Raw genomic sequence first — 25,377 nt, forward strand, 5'->3', positions numbered from 1 at the left:
ATATGTCCATGTCTTTTATTTTAGACAATCACTTCCCCTTCTTATATTTTTCATGGCATACCATTTTTGAAAAGACCAGGCCCTCTGCCTTATGGAATGTGGCAACGGATCTTACTGTTGACCCCCTCTGCTCAGCACAGGGTCTGGTTATAGTAGCCTTTCTGTCCGTTTGCTGAGCACTTGAAAACAGTGATAATGGTTATGAGTAATAATCACAGAAGCTAAAAAAAAAAAAAAAGATTGAAATAAATGAAATAGTACACTGATCAGAGTTGATAGAGGGATAGTGTTTCTGTAAACAGGGGAACATTTTGTTTTCTTTAAATGGAAAGAGATTGGAAATGAAAAGAGATAATCATCTGCTTGTTCGTATTCACAGTATTATTTTATAAATTTTTTTTAATATAAATTTATTTTTGGCTGTGTTGGGTCTTTGTTGCTGCGCGCGGGCTTACTCTAGTTGCAGTGAGCGGGGGCTACTCTTTGTTGTGGTGTGAGGGCTTCGCATTGCGGTGGCTTCTCTTGTTGCGGAGCACGGGCTCTAGGCACGTGGGCTTCAGTAGTTGTGGCACACAGGCTCAGTAGTTGTGGCTCGTGGGCTCTAGAGTGTAGGCTCAGTAGTTGTGGCACATGGGCTTAGTTGCTCCGTGGCATGTGGGATCTTCCCGGACCAGGGGTAGAACCCGTGTCCCCTGCACTGGCAGGCGGATTCTTAACCACTGTGCCACCAGGGAAGCCCCACAGTATTGTTTTAAACCACTCACAGACGTCAGTCTATTACTAAATGGGCTAGAATGAAATTGAACTCTTTTTTTTTTCTTCTTTTTGGACATTCCTTTACAAAGAAACCTGGGGCAAAATTAGTGTTCTGTTTTTTATTTTCTCTGGTAAACAGAGAACTTCAGTGTTCTTAAGGCCAGCAGCATACTGTCCCATTATGAAGTGTCTGCCATTTGTATTCTGTCACCATTGCTCTAAGTTTAAAAGTTTAGTTGACTATGAACTTTTTGAAATCATTTTGTAATTGAGTGTACTTTCTTTACTAAACTGTAATTTCTAAGTGACTTAATTAAAGGCACAATTTTTCTTTTTATAGTTTATCTTTCTCTAGTTTCCTGTTTTTTCTTGAATGTATCGACTTACAGTTTTTAGATCAGTAATTTAGGCTCTTTTAAAAAATATGTACATTATCTTGAAGCACAAATAAAGGACTACTCCTTAGAAGCAAAAGTTTCAAATGAGAATTAAATCTCATTTCTGGCAAGGGCCAATGTAAAGGGGCATAGTGGTTATTTTATCTGATTAAAAAGCCTTTTTGTGATTGCATTTATCAATACATTGATGTACCCTACATGTTCACACCAGTTTGTGGAGAGATTTAAAGACATCAAGTGGAAGCTCTTTATTTAGTGACCTTGTAGAGAAACCTTTTGTAGGTTTTTTGAAAGTTTATGAAGTATGCATCAGTTTTCTTAAAAAAAATGTTGTTGTTTTTTTAACATTTTTTTTTTGGCAGGCTGATGGGTTTCCCTTGGGAGCTTATTTCAAGAGGTTAATTAGGATACTGTTGATTAATTTTATGATAATAGAGCTGACTAAGCTGGCTGCAGTGTTCTCAACCATTTTTCAACTGTTCATTTCGAAATGCTTTTAATGAGTTTTGAGTTCTGTTTTTGAAATGAACTTGATAATGTAATACTTTGGGGGAAAATGTAATGCTTCTTTTAGAAAAAGCTTTCTGAAATAATTTCAATATGTGTTTTCTCCTTTTGGCACATTGGAGGTGTTTAGTAAATGTTTCTTTAGTATATTGGATTGACCTCTTTGTCTCTAACTTGTGTGGTGTTGACATAATCAATTTTCAGATTTGATTAAGTGAGAGGGAAAGAAAACCAACATTGAGCGCTTTCTCCATGCCATGTTCTTTTACAGGTTTTTTACATGCATACGTCATAGAAAGGCCAACTAAAGGTTCATCAAATGTTCCATTCTTCTAGTTTTTAAATTTTTGATTCTTATAAATAATACCTCTTGATATTGAATTGTAATTCAGTGGCAGTTTGAGGGTCAATAAATATTTTTAGTAAGATCTCTGTTGAAGGTATAGTTTATTTTGATGTTCATATAAGAGCCTAGAGAAATTTCCTCTTTTGAGACAAAAAGCTATTTCTGTTCTTAAATTCTCAGGGCACTTTCTGTTGTGAAGAATTAATATATTTTCTCTTATCAAATAGTATGAGAGTATACAGACTCTCTATGATGATAAGCTGCCAGGAATTTCAGTGCTAAATTTAATGTTCATTTGTAGTAACCATCTTGTTTTGGGTTTTCTGTAGAATTAACTGCCTCCTTAATCCTTTTTCTGTTTTCTGGCTTCTTAAACTAGTCTCTTTATATGTTTTTATATCACTCACAGTCTTTATGGAGTTAGAATACTGATTGTATAAGTAGTCGCTCAAATTCAGCAATCATTAATTAATATGTTTACTCTTAAAATACATGTATTTTAAATTATACACCTAAAACATTGATTGTAGGAAAATACAGATAAGCAAAAGAAGAAAATAAAAAATAATATTTCTGTATGCAGAGCTGGTTCTTTTAATATGTATATAAGCAAATATCTTTTTAAAGTAGGATTATGCTGTACACACAGATTTAGAACGTTTTTTTCCACTTGCTACATTATAAACAATTTTTCATTTCAGTAAATATGCTATGCACATACCTTTTAGTGGCTTGACAGTACTTCATTGTAAGAGATCCTGTGGATTAATTAACCAGTTTCTTATTCTTTGATGTTCATAATGACAAAAGTTGTAAATAACATAAATAACACTGTAGTAAATATTTTTAAAGCTAAATCTTTGCACACATCATTAATTATTTCTTTAGGATAAATGATGAAAAATAAAATTGCATTGCCAAAGGCTTTGGTTTATATTTCCAGAATTGCCCTCTAGAAAGTGTGTTTCAACTTATGCTCCTCATCAGTAGTGTCTGCTTTTATCCTTTTCCCTGTGCACATGAATGCTGATTATTTTATATTTAATAGCTTAATTGTCAGATACCAGAAGGTAGCATATCAATACTAATTTATGTAATTTGTCGCTCAGGCATATTTAGGATGTGAAGGAAATTAAACGGACATTTCATTGATTGCTGAGGTTAATTTGATTGATTTGGTTGGATAGGTGAGTGGATCTTTCCTTTCTTACTAGAGAAACCTTTTCAGTTGGAGGAATAATGCTATTTAATTGATTGCTTTATCAGATCAGTTTTAAAATACTCTAAGAATTCAGATGTCACATTTATTCTTATCACTTACATAGTAGCACCCAGCTAATTTTTTTATATGAGTTATATATTGTTTTTTTTTAATATAAGAGTTATATATTGGTTTCTAAATATTTAAGGTAAAATAAAAAATAAGTTTTGGTAATTTTAAATATTCAAAACTTAATGATCAAAAGATAAGGAAAGTTTATCCGTCTCTTCCTTTTTCCCTGCCATTTACTCTTTGGATTGTCAAGAACTGTGAAGGGTCTGAAATTTTATCCTACTTGCAGATTAACAAGCTAGCCTGTTACTGTTTCATGGATGCTGGTAGAAGATGCAAGATTCCACTTTCTTAGCGCTCTGACTTAGTATAAACCAGTTTCCCTTGTCATTACCTAGCTTTTGTTAATCAATCAAGTAATGGGTTCAGCTCAGCAAGGGTAAATAAGGTTATAAAGAGTTTGTAACCTAGTAAGGTCACATTAATTATGATCAGAGGTAGAGTAAGAAAAGTTCAAACAACATATACAGTAGTGTCAATGGGATCAACACAGTTCTTTAAGGGTTTAAGGAGGCAAAAGAGGAGCCTGCAAGTTTTGAGTTGGTTTTGGATTTCAAGAAGCACGATGTATGTGGCTGAGTACGGGGATACAGAGGAAATATCCTGAGCAATGGCATGAAGGAAGAGCATAGGGCAAGTGAAAGGAACAGTAGGTTGTCTGGCTTGATTTAACTGGATTAAACCAAGTATGATGATTTGGTGGTTTCTACCATACCCTGGAACTAATGAGTGCCTATGGAGAACATGCTTTGGGCTGATGTTATCTGAGTAACCAGCTTTCCCTCTCTTGGCTGGAAGTGAAGGGGTTTTCTAGTCACTTGAAACTGGCTCAGGTGTGATGCCCAAATCTATGAACCCTTAAAACTATCAATGTAATTTAGACTGCTGGGTGATTTTGTGTGTGTGTGTGTGTGTGTGTGTGTGTGTGTGTGTGTGTGTGGAGGATGGGGGTGAATGTTAAAGAGCCAACCTATTTTTAAGATGTGGTACACAGCTGCCAGCAGAAATAAAGTAATTTACTGGTAAAAGCCATTCTCAAAACCTGCCAAGAAACCGTATTCTTAATTTGTCTTTTTACATTTAAATACTGCCCATTTTTGGTGATAATCTTAGCATAGGGTTTCACAGCATTTTATTACTTGAAACTTTGAAAGATAAATATTCTGTTAACACAAGCTTTGCTTGTTTTATAGTATTAAGCTTTCCATTTGATTAAGGCCATTTAGCAGCAATTAGACAAAACTGAGGATGGTAGTAAAGGAGACCCCTTCTGTGTATTTCACAATTTAGAGGGTGCTAGTTACTTAGTTCCAAGTTGGCATTATTCATACCATACATATTACATATGTCTTCATGTGTAAATACATATTTAGTATTAATGATAAAATGCCTGGGAGATGAGAATGACTTTTTTCACCAAGATGTTTGTGTTGTTGTGTTTTTTGTTTTGTTTTGTTTTTTACAATGTTGTGTTAGTTTCTGCTGTACAGCGAAGTGAATCAGCTATATGTATACATATATCCCCTCTTTTTTGGATTTCCTTCCCATTAAGGTCACCAGAGAGCACTGAGTTCCCTGTGCTATACAGTCTGTTGTCATTAGTTATCTATTTTATACATAGTAGTGTATATACGTCAGTCCCAATCTCGCAGTTCATCCCACTCCCCACATCCCCCCTTGGTGTCCATACATTTGTTCTCTACGTCTGTGTCTCCATTTCTGCTTTGCAGATAGGTTCATCTGTACCATTTTTCTAGATTCCACATATATGCGTTAATATACAATATTTGTTTTTCTCTTTCTGACTGACTTCACTCTGTATGACAGACTCTAGGTCTATCCATGTCTCTGCAAATGGCACAATTTTGTTCCTTTTTATGGCTGAGTAATATTCCAATGTATATACGTACCACATCTTCTTTATCCATTCCTCTATTGTTGGACATTTAGGTTGCTTCCATGTCCTGGCTATTGTAAATTGTGCTGCAATGAACATGGGGTGCATGTGTCTTTTGGAATTACAGTTTTCTCTGGGTATATGCCCAGTAGTGGGATTGCTGTGTTGTATGGTAGTTCTATTTTTAGTTTTTTAAGGAAGCTCCATACTGTTCTCCACAGTGGCTGTATCAATTTACATTCCCACCAACAGTGTAAGAGGGTTCCCTTTTCTCCACACCTTCTCCAGCATTTGCTGTTTGTAGATATTTTGATGATGGCCATTCTGACTGGTGTGAGGTGATACCTCATTGTAGTTTTGATTTGCATTTCTCTAAAAATTAGTGATGTTGAGCAGCTTTTCATGTACTTCTTGGCCATCTGTTGGTCTTCTTTGGAGAAATGTCTATTTAGGTCTTCTGCCCATTTTTGGATTGGGTTGTTTGTTTTTTTAATATTGAGCTGCATGAGCTGTTTATATATTTTGGAGATTAATCTTTTGTCTGTTGATTCGTTTGCAAATATTTTCTCCCATTTTGATGGTTGTCTTTTCGTCTTGTTTATGGTTTCCTTTGCAGTGCAAAAGCTTTGAAGTTTTGTTAGGTCCCATTTGTTTAGTTTTGTTTTTAATTCCATTTCTCTAGGAGGTGGGTCAAAAAGGATCTTGCTGTGATTTATGTCATGGAGTGTTCTGCCTATGTTTTCCTCTAAGAGTTTTATAGTGTCTGGCCTTACATTTAGGTCTCGAATCCATTCTGAGATTATTTTTGTGTATGGTGTTAGGAAGTGTTCTAATTTCATTCTTTTACATGTAGCTGTCCAGTTTTCCCAGCACCACTTATTGAAGAGACTGTCTTTTCTCCATTGTATATCCTTGCCTCCTTTGTCATAGGTTAGTTGACCATAGGTGCGTGGGTTTATCTCTGAGCTTTCTATCCTGTTCCATTGATCTATATTTCTGTTTTTGTGCCAGTACCATACATACTGTCTTGATTACTATAGCTTTTTAGTTTAGTCTGGAGTCAGGGAGCCTGATTCCTCCAGTTCTGTTTTTCTTTCTCAAGATTGCTTTGGCTATTCAGGGTCTTTTGTGTTTCCATAAAAATTAAAAAAATTTTTGTTCTAATTCTGTGAAAAGTGCCATTGATAATTTGGTAGGGATTGCATTGAATCTGTAGATTGCTTTGGGTATTTTAGTCATTTTCACGATATTGATTCTTCCAGTCCAAAAACATGGTTTATTTCTCTATCCTTGTGTCATCTTTGATTTCTTTCATCATTATCTTACAGTTTTCTACATACAAGTCTTTTGCCTCCTTAGGTAGGTTTATTCCTAAGTATTTTATTCTTTTTGTTGCACTGATAAATGGAATTGTTTCCTTAATTTCTCTTTCTGATCTTTCGTTGTTAGTGTGTAAGAATGCAAGAGATTTCATGCATTAATTTTGTATCCTGCAGCTTTACCAAATTCATTGATCAGCACCAGTAGTTTTCTGGTGGCATCTTTAGGATTTTTTTATGTATAGTATCATGTCATCTGCAAACAGTGCCAGTTTTACTTCTTGTTTTCCGATTTGGATTCCTTTTATTTCTTTTTCTTCTCTGCTATGGCTCGGACTTCATGTTTTTAAATCATGAATGAATCTAGTTTAGTATAAGGAAAGTTTTGCTACAGCATATGCATATTTTACCTATGGAGAGTCATAGTTTTTAAAGCTTCAGAGAGACTCTAGGTTATTTGCTTTATCCCTTGGCGTTAGATGTATGAAGTGAAATGCTGGAGTCATGAGCAAGTAAGAATTTTTATTTTGATGTTTTAATATAAAAAAATCATCTTCCTGAAATTTTTGTAGGTAATTGGTAATAGAGATTTCTGATGGGTATAAAAGTAAATTAATATGAACTAAAAGGCTAAATTTAGCAGCCTCTTTTTTCCATATTTCCCAACAAAGTTGGGACCCAAGCCCAAATATTTGCCATCCAGTCCACTATACTGAGCACCACTCTGATTTCCAGTGATTAGAAAGTACCTAAGCTATTCATATTTTGTACAGCTTGGTCCTTATAGAAGTAATTAGAGGTTGGAGAGATCTTGTAATTGCTTGGCCCAGCCACTTATTTAGGTCCAGAGTTCAGCCTTCCCAGAGGTGTTTTTAGCTCCCTGGGCCTAGTGCTGTTTTGACCTGCAACATATTTCCAGAAACCTCCCAGCTAAACAGTAGTCCTTTCCAGCAGCTTCTGGTGATGTGAGCTCACTGTGCTAATAGCATTCATCTAAAGATGCTGATAAGCCTTTGTTGTTTTTTTTGAAATCCATCTATGAGTGAGTGAGTGTGTGTGTGTGTGTGTGTGTGTGTGTTTGGATGGGGGTGGGGATGGCAGCACTAGGAGTTTTAAATCTCTGTGAGGATGCCAAAACATCTGCTCCCTTTATGTTTGTCAGGATATGATTAGAGTGATAAATCAAAGTGAAACAAGAACATAATACTTTAAGGATACTCCTAAGAATTTTTATTTTGATGTTTTAATATAAAAAAATCATCTTCCTGAAATTTTTGTAGGTAATTGGTAATAGAGATTTCTGATGGGTATAAAAGTAAATTAATATGAACTAAAAGGCTAAATTTAGCGGCCTCTTTTTTCCATATTTACCACTTTGCACCGAAGCAACTTTCAAAAGGTGACATTTTTTTCATTGTGTGCTTCAGATTTGAAAAGGCTGCATATATTCATTTCTGAATTTACACTGTTCTGTGAAAATGGCCTCTAGATTCTTATTAAATTTATTATTTATAATTAAGGCTGAGATGTGGCTGGTTTTAACAAGCTAATTTCATCATTTTAATTTTGACCAGGTAAGTTGGTTGTGATGGTTAATAGCAGAGATGGGAGGTACAAAGTTTTACTCTTAACTGATAGTGATGAGATTGGAAATCAGATCTGTGGATTCTGTGAAAGTGTTAATCAAGATTTGATTAAGGAGTGAATTTTGATGTTTGAATAGTGAAGCTTAGTTGTAATGCTGTGTTGAGCTTTCTGCATTGTAACATCTGGATTTGTGAATTTTCTCTAAATCCTGCCCCCCAGGATATTTGTTACCTGTGATCACTGGTTACCAGACATGTATGTTATCTGTAACGAGGTTGTGAGTTACAAAAAAAAAAAAAAAACCTAGGTTACTTAAAATATTCCTCCTTTTCTGCATGATTTTTGAGATAGTTCTGAAATACTACACCTTTTTCCTCTTTTCTTCTCACCTCTCAACGTTTCCTGAATAAACTGGTACTACTAGCTTTAGAATGGAAGTGGAAAATAGCTCTGGAACACAGAGAAATGTTTGATAAGTAAATTTCTATTTCCCATATTTTCTTTAAAAATTTTTAAGACATGCTATTTAGTTCTTTGGGGTGTCTCACTGTGAATATTTTCTAAATTGCTTAATTCAAGGCTTTCGTTGCTATCATTGATAAGTGATAAGAACATTGAACTGGAATTGCAATATGGCACTCCTCTGCCTTGGTATTCCTGGTTTTATACTAAATGAATCACCCATTAATTGGGACTCGAACTGAGTTGCAGTGTTAGGTATCTAGTAATAAGTGAATGGATTAAACCAATGAAGAGGTAGCAGATCCAGGCATCTCTAACACTGTTTCATGAAAGGTGAACCTAAGATATCCAGAGTGGTTTACTATCTAAGGGCATGTGACTGGTAAGTTGTGGAATTGGTGCTGACTGGGATGCAGGACTTCCAATATCTTGTCTAGTTCTCTTTCTGTTATGCTCTGCTGGTGTGAAGAAGAATTGATGTCCGAGTTGGAGTTGTAATTCAGAAACTCAGATTCTCTTCTTGGGCTGCCTTTTATTTTTTGATTACTTATACAATTATTTACTTATTTGTTGGTTTCTTTGAATCTGTCTTGTTATAGTTATGGTTCATACATGTCTGTGTAATAAGATTCTCTATTTGAAATTTGGAGGTGATTTTTATAAATTAACGAGAGAGCGCTAGTTATGAATGATTTTAGTGATAAGGTGTTAAAAGCATCAGAAGCATTTGTTGCTTTGAGAATTGACACTAGTTGATTGCACAGTATAGGGGAAAGTGGTTTCTGGAGTCCAACTTTAAAATGAAATGACTCTTATTGTCAGCATAGTCTTCAGGTACAGAGATGAACACATTTTGGCTTAAATCTATTAAAAACAATATTTATATATCTATCCCACCTTGCCTTTTTTCTTAAAATATTTACTTGCTGTGTATTTAGTATAATGAATCTATACATTTGTTTCTATTTTAGAATATAAATTTAGATAAGAATCATCTTGCTCAGTACATCATAGTCTTATGTTTGTACATATGAACATTTTTGAAGGTAAGTTTAGGAGACTTTTAGACATGGGCATTGGCCTAGCTAGATTTGTGAATTATTTACACTTGAGTAAGTTTGGTGAGAAAAAGCTTGGTATAATTTCACTAAATAATTTCAACGTTTTCTGAAAAAAATGCCATATAAACATTTCTGTGTGTATAATCTCATCCAAACCCATTAAAGTTTAGAAAATAGTCAAGACGTAACACAGTAAAGAACCTCCTTTTCCTTGAATAAATAGGCAAATAATGTAGCTAGACAGTGGTTGGGTGGAGAATAGAAGGTAGTAGTTCCAAGTTTCAATTTTCTGGTTTGTTAAACTGTGGCAAGTATAATAAAAGTTAATTGGTGGGCTATAGCACAATTATTTGTATAGTTATAATTTTTCTTTGGGAAAAGTAAGACTAACACTGCCTTCCTTTTATCTGTCAGAAAGATATGTTGGGATATAATTAGATTAAATTTATTTGCATAATATAAACACAAATTTATGCAAAGTTGAGTTTATGAAAGTTTGTAGAAGAGTACCTTTATTCCGGTGAATGATTTTTGATTTGCAGCCCAGAATGTTTTTGTGATTTTTGCTTTTCTTTGTCCTCTGCTTTTAGCTTTTTCCTGACCTTGTGCATCATCGGTTTTCATTACATGTGTGTGGTATGAGAGCTATGTCAGTTGTAATGATGTGGTAAAAATAAACCAAGGAAAAAAGCAAGACTGGTTCATTGTAAAGGTAGTAATTATAATAGTAAACAGGGAAAGTCAACATAAAAAGTTACCCCAAATTATGGCATAAGTATGCAGAAATACTTGTGTTGATCTCTGCAAGCCATGTGTAAATCTGGATAGCCATTCTAATTTTTCTAAATAGGTACCCATAGCCAATTCGGTATACTCAGAAGTTTCACTCCCTCCTGTGTTCCTTCCATTTTTATTCCCCACGCCACCTCTTACAGGTAACTGACTTCAGTGTTTTCTTCTTTATATTCACTGTGTTTATTTTTTTGATGATAGGCAGATATATCATTAAATGTTTTTCTATTTCTTATGACATATATATATATATATATATATATATATATATATATAAATTTTCCCTTTCTCACATGTATATGTATCATATGAAAGGGAAAATTTTTTATTTAAAAATTTTTTTAAATGTATATGTCTGCTTATCATTATTTTTCACAGTTGCAAAGTGCTCTTTTTTGTGTGTGAAGATAGTTTATCCAACTGATCTCCTGTGTTTGGACATTTAGATAGATTCCAATATTTTGCAGTTACAGATAATCCTTCAATGAATAACCTTGTGCGTATGTATTTTCACATTGTTTGAAGTACACCTTCAGGATAAATTCCTAGAAGTGAGATTGCTGGGTCAAAGGGAAAATACACATGTAGTTTTGTTAGACAGTGTGGTTTTGTTAGACAATGTCAAATTCATTTCCAGAGAATTGTATCATTTTGCATTCCCACCAGCAGTGGATGAGAGTTCCTGTTTTTTGTTCACAGCCTTGCCAACAGAGTATATATGGTATCAAAGATAAACAAAACTGGACACTGATTAAAGTGGTATGGACAGATTTCAATCAGTAATATACTGTTGTAATGGGGAAAAGAATCCATTGTGAACTGAACTCAGCTTCCATTTGTACAGGGGTCACTGGGCATTGTAAAGGGAGAAAGAGGGACTAGGAAGGGGGATGAGCAGGGGCTCAGAAGAAGCAAGGAAGTGAAAAATTACAAAAAACAAGGGGGCTTGGTCCATGTGAAACCCATCTGGGTTAGGCTCCCACCTTCTCCCTCAGAGACTGGGAGACAGGGGCCCTATCTTCAGGTTTTAGCTGGAACAAACAATATATTCTTTTGGCAGCCTTGACTTTTCTCAGGCAAGCACTTTAAGGGGCGCTAGGGTCATCCTAGGGTTGTGGCCGTGAGCTGCTAGAAACTACATTAGTGTCTTGTTCAACTCTTTGTAGGTCAAGATTGAGGCCTAATGAAGGGGAGAGGGCTCAGGGAGCTGGCTAGAGTTTGGTCAAGGGGAGAATCTTTGTTAACGGGCAGCTTTAAAATTTTCACTGATCTGATGCCTGAGAATTTGTTTCTTACTGTAGTTTTAATTTACATTTGCCCTCTTATGAGTGAAGTTGGATATGTTTTCAAATATTTAAGGGCCATCTTTATATCTCTGTTAAGTGTGTTTATATCTTCTTCCCATTTTTCTATAGGATTTTTGGTCCTTTCCCCCCAAATTTTTAAGAGTTCATTATAAATGTGAGATTTTTTTTATTGTGACATGTATTGTGAATACTTTTTTCAAGTTTATCATTTGATTTGTTTACTGTTGTTTTGTTGTTGTTGTTATAGAAAATTTATAAAAATTTTTATGTAGTAAAATTTATCAAATTTTACTTTCATTACCACTGAATTTTGAGTCATAATTAGAAAGCCTTTACCTATATCAAGGTGAGAGAAGAATTAACTCATGTTTTCTTTTGGTGCTAGTATAGTTTTATTTTTTAGGTTCAGCTGTCTTATCCATTTGGAGTTTGTTCTTGTGGATGGTGTGAGGAGTAGATCTAATTTAGTCTTTTTCCAACTGACTATCAGGTTGTCCCAACACTAATAATGAAAAAGACTGTCTTCACTTAAGTGATATGAGATGCCATCTTTATCATATACCATATTTTTATATGAGGCCGGATCTATTTCTTGTTTTTATTGGTATCTCAGTAAATTCATAAATTAACTTAGGGAGAACTGACATCTCGATGATGTTGAGACATCCTAACCAAGAGTGAGGGATGTCTTTCTATTTGTTCAAGTCTACCTTTATGTCTTTCAGTTTTCTTCATAGAATTTTGGATCATTTTTTGTTAAGTTTATTCCTAAAATTTTTATCTTTTTTGTTGTTATTATAAGTGGAGGTTTCTCATTCATTGTATCTTATAAATAGTTATTATTTGTGTATATGAATTCTGTTATTTTTATATGTTAATTTTATAACCTGCTACCTTGCTGAATTCTTTTATTGTTTGAGTTTTATCATTCATTCTCTAGGAATTATATCCTAGGTATATTATGTCATTTGCAGATAGAAGTAGTTTTATTCTCTTCCTATTCTTTTGCTTCTTATCATTTTCTCTAGTCTAATTGCATTGGCTAGTATCTCAAGAACATAGTTAAAAAGTAGTGGAGATAGTGGACATCCTTGTCTTCTTCCTGACCACAGTGGGTATGCACTAAAGTTTCCTCATCTTAAGGAAATGTTTATCCGTTTTTATTTTCTCATGAGTTGTTATTAGGAATGACTGTTGAATTTTGTCAAAGGGTTTTCAGCATCTTTGGGGACAATCATTTTGTTTTTCTTCTTAGACCTATTAATGTGACAGATTATGTTAATAGATCCTATAAGATTGAACCATTGTACTGTTCTTGGCATAAGCCCCACTTGGGCAGTCTGACTCCAGTGGTTAACAACTTTATTTTACTACTTCTTAGTTGAGTTTCAGAGATTTGACGTGCCTACACAAAAGTGTACTTGCTGAGTCATACAAATTAGTATTCTTATTAATTGCTTGATGAATGAATGTTTTAGTAAATGGGGAATTTAGAGGAGGGGGAAATCATTATGGAGAGAAAAAATACTTTTTGAAAGAGAGAGGACGACTACCAACTGGGATTTCCTGAGCCTCGATAACACCATAGCTATACTTTCTATATAGCTTATTTCTACTACCTATTTATTTTGGGGGGCTTACATCATAGTCTTATTAGCCTTTCAGTGTTTTATCAGCATGATCAGTTGTGGTGGATTGATTACAAATTGAAGAAATGCTACGAAATCTCAAATGATGGAGCAGATGCTCCATTGTGACAGACAGAAAGCCTGCAAAATAGAATCGAGGCATTACTCTACCTGCAGAAAAAAAGGGCAGAATGACAAACTGATAGTTTTTACAAAGGATAGAGGGAGAAAAATCCATGCATTTCCTTTAGGGAGAAGATTTGGGACCACATATTGTTTCATAGCCATGTTATATAAAACATTTTAAAATGCTGTTGTCAAATATGAAATATCTATATCCATGTGATTTACAGAATTTGCAGATTGTCAAAGGTACTTACTTAATTTACATAAATAAAATGATTGACTTGTAAAATATGACCACCTTTTTGCAAGTTGTAACTTGGGTCCAAGGGTGAGTGTGAAGCTGCATTTCATGCTAAGAACATGGCTTTGAAAAAATATATTTGGGGAAGTTTGCACTCCTGGTTATGAGAGCACTTGCCATTCAGTAGTATGTGGATTCATAGTATATGGACTGATACTCCTAATGAATACTAAAAAGCCATGTTGAAATAGGAATTGCTTGAACAAAATTTTCTTGCCATTGAACTTTCTTTTTAGATACATCAGTGGAAGAAATTTTCTTATCTAATTCTTCAATGCATTTGATTGACACCATAACATTTTATTTTGATTAACTTTGTGTTAAAGTAAACATGATAATTTGAAAGTTGGCTCTTGTCATTTTCTTCAGCATGTTACACCAGACAGCTATATTCCATGCCTTGCTGACCTGTGCAAAGCACTGTGGGAGGTTATGCTCAGCTATTACAGAACTATGGAATGGCATGAAAAGCATGACAGTGAGGATACTACTTCTGCTTCTGGTAGGAAATTATTTTGATTTGATTTTAAAAACTGAACTATAAATATGCCGTATTTCTGGAGTAAGGAGAAAGAAAAGGGACAGCTATACTTTTAGAATTTCAGGGACCATGATGACCATAGGTTAAATGTTTACCAGAGAAAGTGATTCAGCTACTATAAAAACTCTATTACCTTTGGGGATTAACTGGGCTGAAGGGCTTCTTATGTGATAGGTATTACCAGTTTCCAGGAATATGTGGTGATGACCTTAGGACTAAGTTATTAAGAAAGAGCTTTAAAAAAAAATGAGTTGCAAACTAGGTAGGACATTGGTCTGTCCAAATTTACTATAAAATTAATGCTAATGTTCAATATTAAGTCTTTTTTGCTAATATTCAAGTTGTACTAATAAAACTAGATTCTAAGAATTAATAATTATACTGATACTTTTCTTCCTGAAAATAGATAGCAGGACATAAAAATTTCATAAAAGATGATGTTTTTAAATATCATCTTTGAAAGCAAAATACAACTTTAAATGTCTATGGTGTAGTCATAAAGAGCAAATCTTTGAAAATTATATTAACTAGGCATGTTTAAATTACTTCATTCATGTAATTATATATCTTAAGTGATTATCCTTGAACAATAGCTAAGATTAAGTATTCAAAATACTTTTAAAAGTAATAAATGAGTCTACCAGTATTTAGTATGGGCAAAATAAATTATACTGTACCTGTTTTTTTGTATTACATACAGTTTAACATAGCTACTCAATCAAGTTATTTTAGTAACTTCTAATTTCTGAAGTGTTTGGTTTCTGTGATTGGGTGGGTGGAGGAATGCTCAAATCTTAGTTTGATTAAACATAGGATTTTGGTAATATAGAAGACATACGTTTAATATTTATCTTGACTCATAAGAAGCTCATAAATATAGATAGCAAAAAATAAGAAAGGTAAATTCTGTGGAAGCATTTTCATTCTTTTAGAAATATTGTTGGGGGAGGAAGAGGTTTAAAGGAAGAGAGAGAAAGGAGAAAGCAGAAAACAGGGGTGGGCATTGAGCCAGGATTCTAGGCCAGACTATTTTTACCCAATTCCTCTACTACCTCTGGGAGTATGGGCTTTGCAGTCAGAGATACTTCGCTTCAAGGTTTGACTGCCATTTACCAAAGGCGAGAATGTGAAGAAGTCACTTTATCATCTCCAGGCCTCAGTTTGCTCCTTAAAATGATAGCTTAAGAAAACAAAACAAACAAAAAGCTTCAGAGTGTAGTAACACATCTACCTGTAGGATTGCTATAAAGTTTAGAGAAAATGTAAAAAGTGCTTACACTGGTTGTTGTTAATATCATCAAAGGAAATGGATCAAGAGAGATGATTATAATAATAATGAAATGTCTATAGGCGTTTTTTTTTTTTTTTTTAATTTCATTTTTCTTAGGGAATTCCTGGGCTTAAGGGATTTTTTCCCCACAAAGTTTATCTTGTTTTGGCAACCTTTATTTTTTTCTAGATATGGTACCTGTTTAGATATCTCAGCACCTCTTTTCCTTTTTCTAGTACATTATTTAAGGAGAAACCAAAGGAAAAGTTTGGAACAAAATTAATACGTACTTTAGATATGAGTATAGAAGACAATATATACTCATCATGGTGAAGCTCGCTTTTTGCTTCAGGCTAATAGTTTACAGGTATTACGTATTGTATGCATTTTCACTGAGGTATAGATTCAAACTTAAAACTCTATTTGAACCTTCTATACTTAGTCCTCTTTGCTAAAATTCCTTCACCCTAATCTGTATAATTTAAGAATGTTGAGGACTCTGGTCAGTCTAATAGTCAGCTGACAATATCTAGGGCTGTAAAAAGTTATTTGTTCACCAGAAATTCTTCCTCTCGTATTCACATTAAGGACTAAAATTGTAGGAATCAGTAATTTAAAAGTTATTCTTCACAGAACTTCATACAGCTGAAAGGGCCTCTAGAGTTCATCTGTTGTAGTTCTCTAGTGATACTACTGGTGTCCGAACACTTTACCGTTCTAAATAAACTAAAGCTGTAGCTCAGGTGCACTGCTCTGAGCTGCTGGGTTCGTAATAGCCAGACCATACAGATGATATGGCTTAAGCTGTAGGAGTAGTCACAGGTACATTAGGCATGTATCTGGGGCCTGGCCTATGAAAGGGCCTTTTGCTGCTTACCAGTGGGTACCCTGCTAGCCTCAGATGAGATCATATCCTCAGTTGTTCTGCACAGTTTACTTGCACAAAGGCATAATTTTTAAAATATAATGTGTATGTGTATTTTCAGTTGCTTTTAGGGGGAGAATTATTTTGAGGCAGGTCATTGATCTTACTTGTTAAACTGGACGTTGTTAGATTATTTACCTGGAATGGATAAAAGTATTCTGGATCATGAAAAATATAAAATGTATGCATCATTGCCTCACTGCATGAGCAGTTTTGCACTCTGTACTCTTGTTAACCTGCATATTAATTGGAAATTGGGTTAATTGGTCCTGTAATGCCCTGGCAGTAGGCAGTTTATGGGTCATTAAGAATCTGGTTTCTGGGACAACACTACCCAAATTGGAATCCCAGCTATAATCACATATAAGCTGAGTGGTCTTAGGTGTAAAGTACTTAACATTTCAGAGTCTGAATTTGTCTATTTTATCAAATGAGTTTAATCCTAATTCCTATTTTTTTGCCATTGTTTTCGTTGTATAAATATTGAGAATATTTTCTGTATTTTACACATGCTTACAGTATATGAGAATCCAAATTTTTTTTTTTGAAAACAAAAATGTGAAGCAAATTTTAAAACGTATACCATCTTTTATTTTCAGAAGGGAGTAATATGATGGGTACTGAAGAAACAAATTTTGATCGTGGCTACATAAAAAAGAAATTAGAACATGGACTTACACGAATATGGCAGGTTTGGTTTTTTTAAACTATTTTTTTACCAAAGCAATAGAAACCTTCATGTCAAAGTTGTTTTAGAAATTCAGTATTTAAGTTTTCTGTATTTGTTTTCCCTGCAGATCTAATCATATGTTAGTTTTTCTTTGGAATAAGTCTACCATTTGAGTTCTGTAATTTAGTTGTCAATTATATTTGACTATAAGTGGCAGTAGAAAAAGTTTTAATTTGAAAATATCCATTGGAAATATTCCTTGATCACATTTTGCTTTTAGTGTCCTAACAGATTTGTGCTTTCCTAAAGAAGTTGTTTTCTTATTGAGATACTGTTTATTTTGTGTGTGTGGTTTTTTTCCTTTTCTATTAATTTTAGGAAAAGGATAACTATATAATAGGTGACATAGTTGGGTTGGAGTCTAGAACAGAATGAAGAATTCTAAGTCAGTGATTATTGTGCCTTGAGTGAATCTTATGTATTTATTGACCGAATGTGTATTCCTTGGCTTTTCTTTTGCAGTTTAGTAGCTCAGTTGTTATCAGATAACTAAATTTGTTAATTTGTTAAAAATTTTTACTTCCTAGATAAGTGTAATTTCTTTGATGATAACTTTGTTCTTTTTGGACTGCTTCAAAATTTAGAAGACGATAGACACTTTGACCATATTATGGTCTTTTAAAATGTATTTTTGATTTTTCTAATGAAGCTGATGTTTAGTTTGAAAATCTTTTATAGGATTTCTTTTGAAAAAATTGTTTAGGAAAATATGTACTGAAAACATAAATTTCCTCAAGAATCACTTAGCAGTTATAATTTAGTGCTCTTCTAACTTTTGATAACTTTCTATTGGATATGCTCTTTGAATTTATACTTTAATATTTAAATATGTGATAGTGGTAAGATCTTCGCCTTTTATATTTTCTGATGTGACCATATGAAACTAATTTTTAGTTTTCCATTAATTATGGGTTGGGGCTGACTTTTTTCTGAATGTTATGTATAACAGAAAGGAAAATCTCATTCTCTAAGGTCAGATATGAGTTGTTTCTGATTTAGTCTTCTAACAGGCTCTAATTATACTTTGTTGAAATTGTAGAATCTATGATAGAATTTCTGGTAATTCAAAGTACTTTGGATTATTGGCCTGATATTTTATACAGCTAGTTTCTATTCAGTCTGGCAACCTAACGTCATTCTTGATATAGGAATATCTGTTAAATGTAAGATTTAGTAAAGCTATTATCATTTAAGTGTTTGGCCAGTTTAATGAAAGTCATCATGCTTTTGAATATAGATAATTGTGTTGTAGGTTTCAAGTTTTAGAATATCTTCATCTCCACCCACTTCAAGTCCCTTTTGCACCTCCAACCCCAATTCTCATCCAGTTCTACACAGGACTTTGTGTACGTTAGGAACTCATTAGTGTGTGTTAAATTGAAATTACAAAGCTCAATGCAATTGAAGAAGGCAAAAGCTCTGAAAAGTAAATGTTCTTTGAGAACACATCTGGCAGACAAAACCTGGCAGGAATTGAATTCATTTGATAGCACAATCTGATCAGTATTGTCATTTGGCTTTTTGTAGTATTTATTTATCCCATTAAGGTGAACATTCATATGTTGAAGGGATATAAATGTGTTTTATTTTGGGATACTGCCCTAGACCCCACTGGGGATGTTATATAATATATGCTATACCTACCATAATTCTAATATCTGAAATGCTAAATTCCAAAGCACAAGTGAGCATGTGACAGTTTATTGACATCATAAATTTATTATAGAGATGATAAATGATGATTGAGAAGCATAAGAAGATAGTTAACATTTCTGACATAAAACTAAACTCAGAATCGTAATCACCTTGATTATTATTATAAAAACTTTTCAGTTTTTAGAATATTGTCGCAAATATTCCATGCATTTTGACTCAATCAGAACCTTTAAGGGAAAAAGGTTGTATCAGTCATAATATGTGTATCACACTGTTTGTGGGTTTAAGAAGATGGTGGTGAAAGCATGGTCCTTGACCTCATGGAGCTTACATATACAACCATATGAAAGTCTTGGTCTTCCAAGATTTTCTTTTTAGTCTTTAAATATTTGATACGTGAGAAGTGACAGTTTTAAAATGCTTATTATTTCTTTCTTTTTACTATAGAAAATTAGGGTTGGAATATTTCTACTTTTTGTGAATTTGAGATTTTCTTTACAGCCTAATAAACCACCCACTTCTTTTAAAGTTCTTCCTGGGGCATTTGAAAAATAACCATGTATTTCTTCTTTGTATTGGGAATTAGGTTCTCTATGTAAATTAAAGCAGTTTATTATTTATATGTATTATTCTCATCTATATTCTTATTTGGTTGTGGTTTTCTTGGTCTGTGCTGTTCTGAGGGAGGAGTTTTAATCTTCCAGAATGATTGTAGTTTTGTCAGGTTTTTCTTTTATTTCTAACAGCTTTTGTTTTTATACCAGATGCCATGTTGATTGATGATGCAATGCTAATAACCACTTTACTTACCCTCATTGTACATAATTCTCTTTATTAATTAAAAAAAATAGCTCTTTTCTCCTTAGGCATTTTGCAGTGAATTCTAGTTTGCTTTATTATTACCATTGCTGTATTTATGTTGTTCATATTTTCCTGATAAATCCTTGACTATTCCTTTGTTTTAAATGTTTTTATATCATGTTTTAGTTTTAAAAATAAAGATAATATGTAAAGTTCTTAGTATAATGCTTGACAAAGGTAAATAATCAGAAAGCAGTAGTTTTTACTGCTGTTTATTAAGCTCTTATGTGTGTATTAGAACTGTTTCTGATTTTCCTATTCCATTGACTTTTCTCTATATTGCTAGCATTTTTTGGATAGTTTTTAATATATTTAATATAGGTGGTACAAGTCCTCCATCATCACTGATAACTTCATCCTTTCAAAGTGCTATTTTTAAAAAAGAGGTTATTGTCTATTATTTCTAGTGAATTTTAGAATAATTGTTCAGAAGAAAAGTTTTTGTGTGTGATTTTGGTTAGAATTTCACTGTATCTCTACATTAACTTGGAGAAATAGACATTTACAGTATTTAGTCATGTATTCAGTCCCTTAACTCTCAATTTATGGAAATTTCTTTTGTATCCCATTAGAATTGTTAGTTTTTTGTTATAGGTCTGATAGCTCTTATTAAAGTTATTCCTAAGTATATTGTATTTTCAATATTTGTTTTAAATGAAATCTCTCCATTTTTAGGTGCTTCAGCCAGGTATACGTGAAAACTATTAATTTTTATATACTGTACTTAAACACTTCACACAATCATCTTATTAATTCTAATTATTTTTGAATTGATTATTTTGGGGTTTCTAGCTTACTGAACCATGCCCAAATAATGATTTTTATCAGTATATCTAGTATGAGGATATAATTCTTATCTTGCATGTGTGTGTGTATTAGTAGTGATGATGTGTTCTGTACTATTTTTTTAAAAATTAATTTATTTATTTTTGGTTGCATTGGGTCTTTGTTGCTGCGCGGGCTTTCTCTAGTTGTGGTGAACGGGGGCTACTCTTCGTTGTGGTGCGCGGGCTTCTCATTGCAGTGGCTTGTCTTGTTGCGGAGCACGGGCTCTAGGCACGCGGGCTTCGGTAGTTGTGGCACGCAGGCTCAGTAGTTGTGGCTCGCGGGCTCTAGAGTGCAGGCTCAGTAGTTGTGGTGCACGGGCTTAGTTGCTCCATGTCATGTGGGATCTTCCTGGACCAGGGCTCGAACCCGCGTCCCCTGCATTGGCAGGCGGATTCTTAACCACTGCGCCAGTAGGGAAACCCCAAGTTTGTACTATTTTTATATCTGATGTTCATGGAATTGTCTCTATGATATCACCCTAAATATGCTGACTATTAGCCTAACTAGATATTTTTTTTATCAAGTTAAGAATCTATTGCTGTCTCATTTTAATGTGTAACTGTACAAAAAATGGTTCTGAGAACTTATTTTCTATATTTTGGATTTACTTGAAATATTTATTTATTGTTTTTTTTTTTTAATAGGATGTTCAACTGAAAGTAAAAACCTACTTGCTTGGAACTGATTTGTCTATATTCAAATATGATGACTTCATCTTTGTTTTGGATATAATCAGCAGGTAGTGTTTCAGATCTTGTCTTATTCTTTAGTTTGATTTATTGAACCATGATAATCAATGAAATCATGAATCATTGAGTTGTAATGTATAACTTAATGGAAGTAAAGATAATTGAACATTCAGAGTCTAATTTCTGCTAGGTTTATGTGTGAGTGTGTTTAAATATTTCTGCCCTTTGGATGTTTGTAAACTGTAATGAATGTGATCTTTAGAATTTCTTCAAACATCCAAATTTTTATGATTTGTTATCTTTGAATAAAGATGACCTGTACTTCTCTTTTTTCCCTATAATAAACATGTTGCTGAAATTTATGTAAATCTTTCTGTCCAACTAGGTTGATGCAAGTTGGAGAAGAATTCTGTGGTAGCAAGTCTGAAGTTTTGCAAGAGTCTATTAGAAAACAAAGTGTCAATTATTTTAAGAACTACCATAGGTAAGAACTCTAATAAAATATGAATAGACTTATTTAGGTAGTGAGAATACCTTTGTCTAATGCTTAACCTTATAGTGTTAATTGGTTTAAAATAATTACTTTTGAATTTGAAAGACTATCTTCTTTGTAGCTTTTTTTAGAATGGTTAAGGATTTTTTTACCAAAAATATCATAAAATATTCTCATTACTTATTTTTTGTAAATTTCAATATGTGTTTTGTCTTGAGGGGCTTAAAATATTGAGCTGACTTCTGTATGGGTGAAAGATGATTACATTAGGGATCCCCAGAAGAATCTGGCCACTATTCTCTACCTGCATATATGGTGTGAGCTAGTAAGGAAGTTAAATCAGTAGCGGCAGCACTCAGTGAACAGGGGATGCTTGAAACTGTGTGCCTTTTAGGAGTAAAAAGGCTTTCAGAGAACAGGACATGATGTTCAGAATGTAGCTACAAAGCCAAGATTTTGTACTACATTGCTTTGCAAAACAATCACTACTAACTTTAAAAAGGTTGCCTAGGAATGGTTTTGGGAGTGGAAGAAGGTGGGAAAGAATGTTTATATAGCAATGTGTTTGTATGCTTAAAGCAGCATTGAATTGAGACAGAGAATATATTTATTAGACCTTTCTTCATATAAGCTGGACCCTATGCTGTACACCTTATATACATTTTATCATTTGAATTGAGTTACAGCTCACTTTTTATAATGCATTTTTACTTTTTAAAATTAAGTTTTGATTTTGTTGTTATTTGGTGCTGGGGAGAGTTGGGATTTGAAATTCTCCTTTCTCTCCTTGTTCGGAGTCAACCCCTGGTCACAGGGATATGTGCTATGTCAGAAGAGAGATTACTGGACATGAAACCATTGACTAATTTATTATTAAATATATTTAAGTACACATTTTCTGTCTTAATTGTAAACTATTAAATATTTATTTTGAAAGTTTATTTAAGTTGATCCTGTACCAAAGCAGAGCCTTTGAGTTTCGCAATTGAATGAAGAGAATGTTTAAAAAATTTAAAAAAATTTTTTAATTGATTAAACCTCAGGAAAACAGTGGTAAGGGAACAACATGAAACCCTAACACTACCTTAATTTATAACTTCCTTTTCTGTTAAATCTTAAGCCCTGTTAAAACAGAAGGCTTGGCCTATACACATTGCTGTCCAAAATGAGAGGGGCCTTATACTCACAGATGGGAAAGGATAAAGAACTGTGAAGGAGCCAGAAGCTTCACTTACCGTATCAGAATGCAGGCATGCTGGATGTCCATTTCTCAAAGATTGCTTTATATCCAGCAAGACAACTGGGGGGGTCTTTTGATGTTCATTGTGACTGCAAGATGTGTGTAATGCAAAAAACATGGATTTATTTAATGGTTTGCATTCTGCATTCCATTTTACTTACTGTCAAAAGGTGTCTGTCATCTGTGGCCACCAGGCAAGGGCATTTCTAGACTCTGACTATGATGGATATTCCTCACAAAAGTTCACCTTGATGAAATTAGAAAATATCGAAATGAATTATTGTTTCCAAAACACTCAATATTTTAATGGGCTTTTCTTGTTAGAAACATTTGTGAAACTTGTTTCCCATTGAGGAGGCTGTATTGTATTGTTAGAAGGAGAGCAGGACTGGGAAATGGTAAACTCGGGCTCTTACCACATTTTTGCCACTTGCCGTCTCTCTGTCATTGGACAAATCATTTAACCCCTCTGAGATATGGTTCTATCTATCAATCGTAAAATGAGGTGGCTGGACTAAAAGGTCTCCCGAAGTATTACCTGCAGATCTTTCCCTTTTTTCTTGCTGCATTGTGTATTATAAAAATTGGAATAGGTTAAAAAAGAGTAAAGATGTAATCTTTCTTTGTAGTATTCTTCTCTTTTCCCAATGTTTAAACCAGTCTTGCTCATATACTGCCTGTAGTCATTATCTCTCCAACAGCTGCCATTTGGGAAATTATAATGAAATCACTTGGTAAAGTTGGTGCCAACCATCAGTGTGTTCTGAAGTACATCTGTTTCTTTATAAAGCAAGATAAACTTGACAGGCAGTTTAGAAATGATGCCAATGTATATATATTGAGTTGACGAAAGTCATTACATTAGCCAGTGATGAATCTAAATCTACTAAATTCCGATTTAATATCTCCTTCACCAAATCATATTACATAAATACCGAAAAATACCATGAAACATGGTGAAATATAGATCATCTGTTTCAATTTTGTTGAAGTGTTTAAATATGCTTACAATTTGTTTCATGGTCCTCTACTGCCAAGTAGAGCTCTTGAGAATAAAGAAATTCTTGAACCGAATTACTCTTATTTTACAGTCCATTTAGGTTGTTGGTTTGAAGATGTAAGCATAATAAAAAGGTGAAAATAGAAGCATTTTACTCTTTGGCAGAACATCTGTTTATAAAATGTACCCACGTTGCTTGTGGAAGTTGTATTAAAGCTTGTGTGCCATTATCTTTTTCTAGGGCAAAGCTGGATGAGCGTGTGAGGGAGCACAGTCTCTGTCATCTGTCAGTGTAAATTCTCATCTTTCAAAGATATATTTTATTCTCCCAGGTTTCTTTATGTTCAGGTTCTAAGTCTGTATACACCCAATGCTGTCATTTTTCTGCCAGATGTTGCAGAATTCCCCAAAGCACAAATAATCTAGTTTGAACAGTAGTGACATAGAAATTATGTAGCAGTGTGCTATTGCCAAAACATTCTATTTAACAAGTACCTTTTATTTTTAATTACTTTAGTATTCAGAGCTTATAAATGTTTTCAGTGATCCTAAAGGTGCACTGACTGATGTCAGAAGAGGGGAAAGGTCACCTATCCTTTTAGGGAGAAAAGTCTCTCCTTGCCTTTTAAGGTTTAAGTTTATTAAGGTTTGGTTTATTCCTTAAGTGTCTTTAAAATGTGTGTTTCTAGGGTCAGTTTTATTATCCATATACTTATCTTTGTTTTCTGTCTGGATCAAATGATTTAATCATCTCTTCTGTTTTTGAATACCGGGCCTGACATCTTCTAGAACTGACCTGCCGGCATGTGTTGCACCCCTAGCCCCAATCCCCCGCCCGTATATCCTCTGCCAAATAAGTTGTTTTGGTTAAGGCTTCAGGGAGAGTAGTAAATAAGTTACCAATAATTTTACTTGTTTTATAGGAGATCTCATAAAGAGGTTTTTTTTTTTTTTTCTTGAAAGAAAAACCTAACCTATAATAGCTTTAATTTACAAGTGTCCACGGATATATTTTCCTAGTATTGCTTTGTAACAAACTATCCTGAAACTTACAGGCTTAAAGCAACCATCATCTTATCATTATTACACGTATTCTGTGAGTCAGGAATAATTCAGGCAGGGATCAACTGATTCTTCTACTCCTCATAGCACTGACTGAGGTGACTAAGCAGTACTCAGCTGGTGGAAAGCTTGTGTAGCAGGTTCAAGACGGCTTCACTTGCACCTTGGTGGAGATGGCTGGAAGGGTGTACAGCTGTGTTGGTTAGTCAACATGCCTTCATGTGGCCGCTCCGGTATGGTGATCTCAGGGTGGTTGGACTTC

At 33.9% G+C, this 25,377-nt stretch overlaps 1 protein-coding gene across 2 annotated transcripts in view; it reads left to right on the forward strand.

Annotated features, from left to right (window-relative positions):
- The window catches only part of VPS50 (VPS50 subunit of EARP/GARPII complex), a 128,532-nt gene that overhangs the window by 42,491 nt on the left and 60,664 nt on the right, over window positions 1-25,377 (forward strand). For both annotated transcript variants that reach the window (XM_059933852.1, XM_059933853.1), the window contains 4 exons: window positions 14,190-14,322; window positions 17,156-17,247; window positions 21,276-21,370; window positions 21,706-21,804. In XM_059933852.1, coding sequence (XP_059789835.1) covers window positions 14,190-14,322; window positions 17,156-17,247; window positions 21,276-21,370; window positions 21,706-21,804 — 419 coding nt within the window. The remainder of the gene's footprint in view (window positions 1-14,189; window positions 14,323-17,155; window positions 17,248-21,275; window positions 21,371-21,705; window positions 21,805-25,377) is intronic.

Source organism: Balaenoptera ricei, chromosome 9, assembly GCF_028023285.1.
Source record: "Balaenoptera ricei isolate mBalRic1 chromosome 9, mBalRic1.hap2, whole genome shotgun sequence".
Lineage (NCBI taxonomy): Eukaryota > Metazoa > Chordata > Mammalia > Artiodactyla > Balaenopteridae > Balaenoptera > Balaenoptera ricei.